The 13,027-nt window shown below is 37.1% G+C and overlaps 1 protein-coding gene across 2 annotated transcripts in view; it reads right to left on the reverse strand.

Moving 5' to 3' along the window:
• The window catches only part of TOX (thymocyte selection associated high mobility group box), a 217,215-nt gene that overhangs the window by 43,412 nt on the left and 160,776 nt on the right, over positions 1-13,027 (reverse strand). Inside the window, exon 4 of one of the 2 annotated variants that reach the window (XM_033069988.2) lies at positions 778-1,056. The exons of the other annotated variant lie outside the window; for it this stretch is intronic. Coding sequence (XP_032925879.1) covers positions 778-1,056 — 279 coding nt within the window. The remainder of the gene's footprint in view (positions 1-777; positions 1,057-13,027) is intronic. 2 annotated transcript variants of the gene reach the window in all.

A 13,027-nucleotide genomic window follows, 5' to 3' on the forward strand; every position in this document is an offset into this window, starting at 1 on the left:
AGTTTTGACGTGCTATGTTCCTGGTTTAAGGGATGACTTAGTACAAAGTCCCAATCTTCCTGTGTCTCAGCTTTTCTGTGTGCAAAATTAAGATAATGGACTTGTGTATTTCTGGGAGGTTTTCAGGATTTTTGGGAGATTTGGGAGATTATTGCATGCAAAACCTACTATATAGATTGACATTTATCCTTTAAAGAAATTTATTATGTAAATTACTCTTATCACTTCATTCCTGTACTGACATGAAAATGAAGCTTAAACATGTCATGACGAAGTGTCAGCACCTCTCAAAAGTATAAATTCATACAGGGTCTTCCAGATTTTCAAGGTAAAGTTTTTAAAGTTCATAGGATCTTTCTGTTCTGGTTGCTATGATGTTCTGTTTACTCATCCTGTGACCAAGTAGCAAAGACTAGCATATTGCACAGACTGTTCATACTTTTTATAGCAGTAACTTGATCTTTAACTGGGAACAAACATCTCTGCTATGCAAGTGAGAAAACTCAACCCTTATATTAAAGTCCTAAAGGAATGACTATCCCTTCCGTGTTTAACAGTATTCCAGCTTGCTCTCACAAAGAGAAATGATGTAATTTACTCAAGCTGCCTGAAGAGTTGTCTGGATATTGCAAGTTCTGTATTCATAACCCTTTATCCACTTCAGTGAACCACCAATCATGTATAAAGTATCACCTTAATAACTGCGGCCATATCATTCATTTAGCAGGTCCTAAAAATATCCACCATGTACATAGTAATCCTAGCATCTAAGCCTACCTTAGAGCTATCTTCTCCTTCATCTTCATGGACTGAACTGGATGGTGAAGGAGTTGCAGATTTGCTTCCAGGTGGAGAGGGCGAGTTGTGAGGAACATTGTTTCCACCCATATTCAAACCAAGCTGTGCACTGAGCTGGGACTGGTTAATAGTAGTCAGCTGCCCGTGCTGCATCATTCCTGGCTGCCTAATATCTGCAGGTTGAACCCTTGGCCTCATGGTTGCCATCTGAGGATGGGAACTATACTGGGCTCCTTCTGTATTCCGTAAATCTTGCATCTACAAGAGGAAAAAAACTGTATTAAGCATATCACTAATAAAGTGTTCTGTTCCTTTATATACCTTGGTTGGCCTGATTGGCTATGTAAGGCTTAAAGGAAATGGAAAGTACTTAAATAAACATGTAAATACTGAAAATAAACATAGTAAGGATATGATTGACATTTGCATAACACTGACTGTTATAAAGAATTCAGACTCTAGCCTCAGCCCTTGGAAATAGCAAAAAAAAAAAAAAAAAGCAATGAAAGCTCAGGTTTTTTCATGTGTGGAACAAAAGGACACTACTTTCTGTAACTGTATGTAAAGTATTTCTGAAATGCTAACAGGGACAGCTTTGCACTCTGAAGTTCAGACCTAGACCAGATCCTGCTTTTTTAACTTAGGATTTTGGTGGTTTTGATTTGGGAGCTGCTGGGGATTTTCAGAGTCTGAATATCTAGTATTAGGTCCAAATCTATTTTACTGGGTGCTGCCCAATGAGAAACTGGACTTTTCAGGATTCAGACCATTGACAAGACTGATTGACAAGACCATTGACAGACTGATTAAATGATTTCTGAGTCGATTTACTGCTAAGACATATATGAATGGAAAGCCCAGAAATCGCAGGATTGACAAATGAACCCATTGTGCTATGTGGGTCACTGCTTCTTAGCATTAACGAGACATACTATTTGAATGCAAGCAACAGATTCAGTCTCTGCAAGGATAAGAATTAAAAGCACTGGAGGATGAAACTCCTTTCTTGTCCAGAGGTCAAATGCACCATACACACAGACCTCAGCAGATTGCCTGTAACCTCTTTTCAGTATACTCATACAGAAACATGACAAACAGCAAGAGAGAAGCTCAGATTTAAGGGAAGATGTTCTGTGGGTGATTTAAAATGGAAGCATCAATTCAGAGCTGAAATGAAATAGATATGGTTGTCTTTCTGTGCATCAGACAAACATGCATGCCTGTATAAAGTAGAATCTGACAGGAGCTACCATTGTGTAAGTTCCATTATGATAAGGACATGTGTTAGTGGTTCAATATATTAACATAACCACATTTATTTTACTGACAGTCTTTGTTAGACATGTCATCTGAATTGTCTAAAGATCACTCAGATATTTTTTTAAATCTTTTTATAGCTCATGACTTCTATAACCTATCTCTTGTTCATATACACACTCCCACATATCACAGCAATCTGTAAGATACCTTTCAAACAGTAACACAAAGGAAAAAATAAAGATAAACCTGCAACTTTACCTTTTCTCTTATTATTGACAGTGTAAAAATGTATCAGTTTTAGGGAGATATTTTATTTTATCAGCTTGGGGATTGATTTTCAAAGAGGTGACCAGTTGGCAATATATCAAACTAATAATACCATTAGTTATGGCATACTTACCATTTTACATGTACTTGTTTCTCTGAAAAACATTTGAATTGGTTTCTGACAATGTGACATCACAATTATACCTGTATTTATGTTATTTTAGAAATTAATAGCTTTTGGTAAAAAAGAGTTATTGATACAAACATGTTTTCCAAGTTCATTTAATGACTACTAAAGCACCAGAGGAGAAGAGCACAGAGAACACAGTGGATGAAATCAATTGAAGGCTGAAATTTGAATCCTGGTCGACATTTATATTTTTAAATTACTACTGATTTCTTGGTGCCTTCCCTCCAGTATCAGCTCCCTCCTTGCCAAGCCTATTAGCCTTGAAAGCTATCATTATCTCTGCCTCTAGCAGACAACCTCTATCAAGACAGTTGAGCCCATGAAGTTGTAACTGCTGCTCAGACACTGCTCTGGATCCAGCTGTTGAGCTGGGCAGCAGCTGGGGAAAGTGGAGCACTAGGGGTTCTCTTGGCCAGCATGGGGCAAACAGTAAGGGGATGAGACCCACACAGTCCCTCATGTGCTGGGCACAGGCAGGCAAAACCCTCCCCAGAGCCCTCCCTTCACCCTGTCTGCAACACTCAGTGCCCTCCCCAGGCACCCTTCACCCTGCAGGGGCTGAGCCCTCGGGTTTTCAAGGGGTAGCATCTCATGGTGCAGAATAAAACCTTCCATGAAAGGCTGGAAAAGCTTGACTGCCATTTAGGAAGGGTAGGCATCCTAATGATTTTATAAACTCTAGAAATGTAACAATCATTATATAAAACTCCTCTTATATTTAATAAACTTCAAAATTATCTAACTGTAAAAGCAGAGCAAGGGCTACCATTTTAATTACTTTCCCTCAAATAAAATATGATACAATTGTTTTAATTGATGCACAGGAAGTTCTACTGGAATATGTGGAAGAAATTCTTTATTGTGTGAGTGAGTGAGTGAGTGAGTGAGTGAGTGAGTGAGTGAGTGAGTGAGTGAGTGAGTGAGTGAGTGAGTGTGCCCTGGAAAAGATGCCCAGAGAGGTTGTGGAGTCTTCCTCACTGGAGATATTAAAGAGCCATCTGTATGGAATCCTGTGCCATGTACTCTGGGATGACCCTGCCTTAGCAGGAAGCCTGGACCAGATGACCGACCCACTGTGGTCCCTTCCAACCTGACCCATTCTGTGAATCTCTTATTCTGTTATTACTCAAAAAAGAACCTTCTTTAAGAGCTTCAAATATCAGATAGATAATACAGAACATTCTGTGTTTGTCTTCTTTAAACAACATATATTTTTAAACAGTCTGTGGCACAGTTTTAGCTCCAGCACTGAACATAGGCTGTTTTCAGATAATACAACTGAACAGTACTGAATGTATCCCCATACAAAACACATGTGCATATATATTTGCAAGAGGACCCTTCACTAGGGAAATTCTGAGGACTGCAAATGAGGTGGTGAATAAAAAAAAACCAAAACAGTATTTTTCTTTTCACATGAATTCAGCTTCTCTCCTGAATTTTTAAATCAGATGAATACCAGGCTACCTACAGAAAACCAGGTGTAAGCAGCAAATAAGCTTTTTTAACAGTACATTTTCAGATGCTAAGCCAGAAACCTTCACCTAAGGGACCTGCCTGAAGAGAACAAGCAGTCTAAGTCCATTGCACAGAGCTGTGGCACTCAGGATCCACAGATGTGATTCCCATCTGCAGATGGGGCTTCTGGCTCTCCTCTTTACCATGCACTGCAGAGTCTGCCTTTTTCCATCCTGCCCTTACCTGGTGAAAAAGTGGAATTGTCTAAGAAAATGGATACTGCTCATTCCTTGAGTAAGAATGGGCAACTAATCACATAAATGTAAAAAGTTGTGAGATCACACCACGGAAAACATGAACTTTCATGCTCCTAAGGGATCATCAAAACCAAGAACTGTCCCATCTCCTCTCTAGGTTCAAGAACACACTGAGCCATGAAAACTACACACTGCTGTGGCATAATGGTATGTCCCTGTCACAGATGCTGTGCAACCTCATCTCTGCAGAATAGTTACACTAATCAGACACACTTTCTGTCAAAATGTATGACCAATTTCTTCTAAACTACTTCAAAATCTGAAACCTCCTATTCCTTGTTCCTCCAGATGGAGTTTTACAGAGCCCACCGCTGTGTAGCTGTGCTGAGCCATATTCAGTATGCAGAGGCAATATTGCGAACACACTCCTGCTGAATGTAAAGCTGAACTGAAATCCTGAAGGATGGCAGAATGCCAAATGGAAGAACAAAGTTAAAGAATTTTGAGTGGTACAGAGGATAGATAAGGACAGTCTTAAACTGATGTCTTCAACAGTCTCTGTGATGAGGTAATAATGATAATATCTGTCACTTTAATATCATTCTCCATCTGTCAGTTCCAGGATGTTTCACAACTTGAGTTATACTCAGCTTTAGAACATGCCTGGTTTTATTTTGGTTTTACTAATGGGGAAGCTATGATACATTTCTTTTCATGGCTATTTTTTTTTCTGTTTGCATTTTGCTTATAAGCAGAAACTGAGCCCTCAGCCATATAAGTGTTTGACTGCAAGTTAAAAGACAGTACAAGTCCCCAAATCTGAGGTGTGTACCAAAGCCCCTTATTAACACATGGCTAGTGTAAAACTGGAACAGGGCTGTCTGGTTGAAGATGAGCTTCTAACGCCCTGTTCAAAGCTCCTAAGGTACTAAGAATAAGGCTAAAGAGCTTTAAACATCAGACTATCGTTCATCCCATCAGCTTAGAGTAAAAACAAAGCAGAGCATACAGTGCAAAATACAAAGTGAAGATACATCTCACTGCAGGACAATGTGAGTACAGTGTCCTAATCACAGAATCACAGAAAATAGTGCTAGAAGGGGACTCAAAAGGTTATTTAGTCCAACATTATCTCAAAGCAGGATTAGCTATACCTAAATCATTTCTGACATATGTTTGTCTAACCTCTTCATAACCTCCCTAGGCAATTCTTGTGCTTAACTACCCTTACAGTGGAAAGGGCTTTTTTTCCATAATGTCTCACCTAAATCTCCTTTGTTGTAATTTAAACCTACCACTTCTTGCTTTGCTCCCAGTGGACATGAGGAATGTTTTTCTCCTTCTTTACAGAAAAGTTGTACACAGTAGAAGGCTATTATGAATTTCTTTTTGGTTTTTTCTTCTTTAGACTAAACAACTAAACCTGAAGATTGAAAGACTTTGTTCATATGCTATGTTTTCTACACCTCTTATCATTCTTTCTGCTGTCCTCTGGACTACATCCAATAACCTTCATATTTCTTGAAATATTGTGCTCCAAAGTCCACAAAACACAGATATTTTCATATGACACAGAATTCAGATAGAATCCTTCATCTCTCACAGCACATAGCACATAGCAATAAAAAACCCCAAACTGAATTATCAGCCTTTTTGATACAAGCTGGTTAACTCATGCAAGATGCAGAAAGAGTCAAATTGCAGGACTCTTAACTAATGTCCCAGAATGTAGCTTCAGGAAGCAAATAAATTTTTGTAAGAAGCATTAGATAGGCAGTTTCAAAGGGAATGTGTTGTTAGCAAAATAATTCATGTTATTTTTCTAGTTATAATTAATAACTGTGAGGCAACATCTCTCTGAAAAGCTGTAGAAGTCCCAATTGTCCCTCCCTACTTAGATTAATTTATAATAAATGTTATCACTAAATGAAAGGAGAAAGACAGGTTGTCTTAACAGATCGAAGTAAATACAACAGGTCTAAGCACATGCAAGAAACACTAGGGATAATTCACTGGAGATGAAAACATTAAAACATAGGAGAAATACACAGGGCTTACTCACTGAAGCAAATAAAGTTTGTATCTCACTACTCTGAGAAAGTTCATATCAAGGCATGGCAGACATTATTACTGTTACCACCATCAAGTCTTGCAATGATTTTTGCACAGTTTCCTACAAGTTAAATACTCTTGTGAATATTTTTGATGGGCACTGCAGAAGGGGCTGACAGTTATTTGCTTCTTGTCTGAGTGGTCAAGCTAAGTCAGAGAGTAACAATTTTTCAGACTATACAAAGCTACAGTTCAATCAACTAATTAGAAAAAAAAAATTGGAGAAAACCCCAGGGCGTCTTAAGTGTTATCTATGAACATACCCAGAGTGAGCTTCTTTCTTCACTGACATGACCCACCTGAGTCATCATGTAGGTGTCTTGGACATTCTTTGGTAGGCAGAAGGGGTCTCTGTCAATATTGGTATTCTCATTTATATTCCCAGGAAACTTGTGCTTCTACCCGTGCCATATTGAATCTGAATGTTTCTCTGTTCCCAAAAAATACTACATTAAAATGCAGTATTAGCCCAGGTTGTGCCAATCCCTTGAAAAAACCATGAAATTTGCTTAGAAATGTTAGTGCTTTTATTTCAGGCATTTCAGTTGTCTTCTACCATAAGCCAATGCACATCTGCAAGATGTTTTTAAGTGACACAGAGATGCTCGTTAAAAAAAAAAAGAGGGAAAAACGTTAATTCCTACATAATCACTTCATTCTGTATGTGAAGGTTTCAAAAGAGAAGAAAAGATAATATTAAATTTGCCATCCAAGTGTTTGGGAACAGGCACACTGAGAAAGGGATTGTGTTTGGGAAATGATACAATTTACAATCAAGACAACTGATAAACCAAAAAGACCTAATAATTTTTTTCTTCTTAGTGCTACAAAATGCAAGCAATATTCAACATACAAATGACCCAGGGAAGTGGTCACAGCGCCAAGTCTGACAGAGCTCAAAAAGTGTTTGGACAATGCTCTCTCTGTGACTCTTGGGGATGTTTTGTGCAGGTCCGGGACTTGGAGTACATGATCCTTGTGGGTCCCTTCTGACACAGGATATTCTATGGCTCTATACAACCATCCAGTCAAACTTAAAAGAGTGCCTAAAACAACAGAAATGTCAATTTTAGACACCTTTCATTAGTTTCATACAGGTGATCAAGCATGTGGCTGTTCAATGTATGTTGATGGTCAGGATCCTAGATTAATGATTAAGTGAATCAAAAGCAAACCATGCAGTTTTGTCTGTTGTTTGCCATCATGGTGATGCTCTCTCATGAGAGAGCTTAAAACTTGAGATACCTTGAACATCTGTATTTATACACCAGAGAAAAGGAAAAAAGTGACCCAAATATTTGGAGGTCTGAAATCTGAAAGGAAGTTTGTGTTTACTGATTAGAGTGACTAAAACTGGTAGCTAGTATGTATGTCCTGTCATGAACAGATCAAACCCAAAGATTCACAATTTATCCAATCTTTGTTTCCATTAAAGTAGAAATCATATTTGCAACCAAGTCTTGTTTTAGCACATCTATAAGTGAACAAGTGCTAAAGAAAGTTTTATGAGAGCCAAGGTTACTGTAAAATGACCACAGAGAACCATTCAAAACACATTGAAAGGAATAACTCAAAGCACCACCTAACAGAGGGAGAGGAGGTGTGTTTTCATCATCTCATATTTATAATTCTCTTCTGTATCAGCTAACTGCATAACGAAAGACTGAGTTTTAAAGTAAGTGGGTATTTGGGGAATATTCTAGTGCTGTACACAGGAGTATTTTATATACTACACCCACTGCATTTTTAGAATAAATTGAAAAGAATAATTCAAAATTTCTGTTGATTAGGAAAACAGTCTTAAAATTAAACAGCAGAAACCTCATATGTAAAGAGAACCCTAAACAAAAATAATAAACCCCCCCACTCCTATTAAATCTACTACACTAATCTTTTCAAAATCATTCTGTTAAAAATTAAATCACTTCAGGTTGTTTTATATAGTACTGGTTCTGTAAGCGATCTTAAGCCCCTTTAAAGCTATTATATACTCAAAATTTGACTGCAAAATTTTATAGTACGATCACATAATGACAAAAATGCAGTCATATACAGTTTCTATATTTCTTGGTACACAGTTAATTTGGTGACTATTAACATTCTTTTCTACTTTATGTTTTAATATCCTTTGAGTCACACAGGGCCAAGGTCTCAAAACTAATCATAAAAAACTACCGACTGCTATTCACTCTAATATAATAACCCTTTATTTAAAACAACTTCCAATAAATTTCATTATAAGAAGTTATTAAAAGGGTTAAAAACCTATTAAATGTCAAAGAATTTGCCTGACTCAAACTTCTAATAAAGAAACAGAATAGGCTTTCTTTCTGAATTATTTAAATCTTTACTGACTGTGCACTGAACCATGAAATTAGAAAAGTGTTATTAGAAGTGTTCTCTGGTTTTTATAAAAGTTGTAGCAAAGAATATATCAAACCACAGTCTTTAACTAGACTAGTTAAAGAAATAGGTTTTTAATCCTGAATACATGGTTTTCACTGATATAAAGGGTCATAATTAAAAGTCTGGCCTGGAAGCTGAAGATAATAAAATTATTATTACAGGAGCATACATGTTCATTTGCTATATTCTGGATGCATGTTTCCATTTTAATTTGGACAAATATCTTCAATTTTGTTTGATCTTGCGAAGTCCACTAATTTGGACCCTCTCAGCAAACAATTAAGCTTTTAATAGTGACTCATTTTAAAGAATTAATGGTGAATAATTTGTGTTATCTTTTTCTCTTTTTTAAAGTGTCTAATGCTTCACAGCAGGTATAGGCTGACAGCAGACAAATGGAATCTAGGAGGTACAAGGCAAATATTCTGCCACACATCTCCTGATAACACTCTTATCACTAAACTGGCTTTGTTGGTTTGTTGTTTTGTTTCTTTTCGTGGGAGGGGGGTGGTTTGCAAATAACAAAAGAACAATTTCCTATTTCAGCAGTTATTTGCATAAGGAAAACAATGATGGTTTTCACATTTATTTTACTGATGCTAAAGAACTCCTGAGTAAGCAGTATATTCACAGATTCACTCCAATCCACCTGAATCAATCGTATTTTATCAAAAGAAATGAAGTCAGAAAGATGCCTGAGAGACACAATATTGTTTCCCCTTCTTTATACAATCAAAATAGAGGCATCCAGGGGACATGAAATGATTAAGTCTAGGAATACAAACTAGATCTTTGGAAATAATGTTAACAGTGAGTTTGGAAAAGGGCAGGAGGGAAAGGGGGATGCAGGCAGCTGCTGTTGGCTCTGCAATGCTTTGCTCCTGTGACTGACCAACAACAACAGAGTCACCAGCATGAGGTTGCTGTAACCTTCGCTGGCTTCTGTTCTATTGAATCCCACTCTGTTCTGTTCTGCTCTATTCTGGGTTTTTTTTCTGTGGTGTTCAGCACTGCAGTGAGTTGGGCAATGTGACTATTGCCTCTCACATGTTGTTTGCTGTATCTGCTTTAACACACAAAGGTACCCTGAGCACAGCACCTAACTCTCTCCATCACCAAGTAAAGGAATTTGTATTGGGTACATTTCAAGTAATGTATAGCAATGTATGGTTATGTCCATGTGGGAAGAGTTTAAAAATTTATTCTAGGTAGAAAATCGCACTAAACCAGCTGTGACAGCTGAAAGGTTGGTACAATATTGGGGTGTCTTGTGTCTCTTTTGTCTACAGGAAAATCCTAAATGATCTAAACTGATCTCTCACCTCAGTCACAAGAAATGCCAATTCTTTCCCAAAGGGGCAGCACATCAACTAGAACAAGGAATTTAAAAAATACTGTAGATGAGACTTAATCAAAGTATGCTTCTTCACTGAAAAAGTTTTTTCAAGGGAGGAGTGGCTGTCTTTTCAGTGTCATCCACCTATTTAGGCACTGAACAGAAATACAGGGCAGAAGGAACTCAAATTGAAATTTCTGTCACACAGAAGGCAGAGAAAGAACTAAAACCAGAGTCTTCTATGTACTCTAGTCATCTCTCTACCCCATTATTAAAGTTTATGAGAATTCCTGACATTCTGTGCAAACATTTAATGGATCTTGTTTCTACTCCAATGGGATATGAAGCTGGATTTTTAAACCCAAAGTGACACAGGCAGATCGAGTCTGGCATTTTCTGTATTTTTCCTGTTGGGCACTGTGATGTGGAACATCTTGAAATTATTTCCCAGGGCCATAGAGTCCTGTCTGGGTTGTGACGTACAAAAGACATTGTGACTGCCACAAAATCTCCAACAGAATTAATCATTAAGCAAAGTCTGAACGTGAGTAAGTTTAGGTGTGGCTGGATTAAGGAAGAGCCAGTGCCCTGAAGGCCCATTGATAAATTCCACCTCTGTCTAAGCAAACTGTTTTGCCAGCCATTTCAGTCCTGGGTGGTGCTCTTGCATTCCCATATGCAGCAGTTGCATGAGAGGAACCTTCCTGTAACTTCCTGCCACACTGATACTAAACTGCACAGAATTATGACTGCACATTATCCATCATTCACCTGAAATCCACAGTCATCCAGGTTTTGTTTGTGCATTTTATGAGTTTCTGGACTGAGTTCATTTTCCTTGAGAAAGATATCTGTTTTGGCTGATACCAGTAGCTCTGAAATCCCACATAATTCTACTTTTCATTGTGTATAAAATCGTTTAAAAAAAAGTAATTTAGACTAATAAAAATGAGTTGAATGGTTTAAATTACATTAGCAAAAGAATCTTTTAACAAATCTGTCTGCTGCTATGTTGCAGCCCTGTAAATTCTCAACATGAGCGATAGAACTAATGGAAGTTGAAACAAAAGGTCTGCAAAATGTTTAACTCAGAAAAGATTGTTTTCCATACATATGATCTTGTTATCAAGTGATAAACTTACTGATATTTGTAACTGTATTGTCATAATTTCCACTGCAATATAAACTTAATGCCATTGTCAAATATTGTGGGTTTTGCAAATGTTAAGCACATGTGTTACTGCTGGGCAAGGCAGTTTTTGTAAGCTATGAAAAATATGCTTGGCTCTCAGGGAAAAAGCAATCTAATGATATGCTAATAAGTCCATCATTCTTCTGTATTGTATTATTTACAATTTTGTCTCCAAAACCTATTTAACATCTCCAGTGTAATTATCCATCTGCATCTTGCCAAGTCCAATATTATAATTCAGAAATAGGAAAAATCTCAATTATTTTATTTTCAACTATGTAGAAGATGAACAGATATCCAGCAGTCTCAAAAGATGAAAATTAGTAAATTTATTTTGCTTAATGTCCATTATATTGGCATGTGACTGAAGATAATCCAGGGAACCATATTTTTAATTAAGAATATATCTTTATTTTCCTGGTTTGATATTTCTAAATGTGGATATCTTACTCAATAAAGCCTGATCAACTTACCAAAACAACTTTAGAGAAAAAAGCAAAACCCATAACTACTTGAAAAGAAATACTTTGGGCAATCTCAACTTCTTATTTCTTTTTATACTCATTATTCAATCTATTCTTTTTGATTATGAAGCTCTTATTGTCCCATTAATCTTTAGAATAAACAGTAACCTTAGTTTGGCTGAGAAAATTCCCTTTTTCTTCCTTCATCTTACAAATTTGTATTTTCAAGTGGTTGCTGAGCAGAAACCAACACCTGGGAAAGCACTATTTGATGATTATACATAGAGTGATTTAACTCCATCTCTGAATGCCAAGGAAGCATAGTGGAGTGTTTGCTAATAATGTGTTGTATATAATACTTGTTTTGCATATCCTAACACAGACTGCAGAAAAAAATCAAAGAAAATCACCTTTCGTATGAAACCCACTACAATACAGAAAAGTTTCAAAGTGAAAATTAGGGAGAAATCAATTGTTACCTGCAGGGGAAGAAAAAGGGAATAAAGAAATTTACAGAACATGAGCTCACAACATTAAAAAAACCACCCTGAAATACAAGAACTTTCAAGCTTTGGAAATGATGACTTCATGGTGAAGAAAGTGATGGATACAATGATGACAAATTACATAGATTCTACAAAGTTGAGCTTTAGAAAGAATTCTTTCAACTAGAGAAGGTTGTAACCACTGTGTGTTCAGAGTGGCATTGTCCACAGAGATGACAACATTTCGAAGAAATGGCCCTGGTGTTTTCTCAGTTTAGCTTCACAAGCTTATCAAAGTGTTCAAACGCTTTAGTCTGGATTAATAGTTGCTTCATTTTATAGAAAATCTGAAGACCTCTAGGATGCGTTTCACCTTTCCTTTTCTTCTTGGGTGATTGTCTATTCATATTATACTTACAACTTCTGTTTGGACCATCTAACCTACTGTTATCTGGAATGAAACGTGATGATAGTTGATAACATTCATACAGCGCAAAACAGAGCTTCTTATATTTCCCAGACTTGTGAGCACACCAAGCTTCTGAAATCCCCAAATTCTTCTGCTGCCCATAAAACAGATCTGTTGAAACACAGAGGCTTTGGTTCTAATTTTCAAAGTATTAACAGGTCCAATCCAGATTAGTGTAATTGGATAAAATGAACACAAATGTAAGATAGGGTCTACATGCCAAACTTTTACACTGCCAGAAGGTAACCCTGGAAGCCTCTCTGACCAGGCAAGTACTCACAAGCTATGGAAGAGAACAGTTGGCAATTAAAAAGCTTAGAATTCACATAATCT

Source organism: Catharus ustulatus, chromosome 1 (genome assembly GCF_009819885.2).
Source record: "Catharus ustulatus isolate bCatUst1 chromosome 1, bCatUst1.pri.v2, whole genome shotgun sequence".
Classification (NCBI taxonomy): domain Eukaryota; kingdom Metazoa; phylum Chordata; class Aves; order Passeriformes; family Turdidae; genus Catharus; species Catharus ustulatus.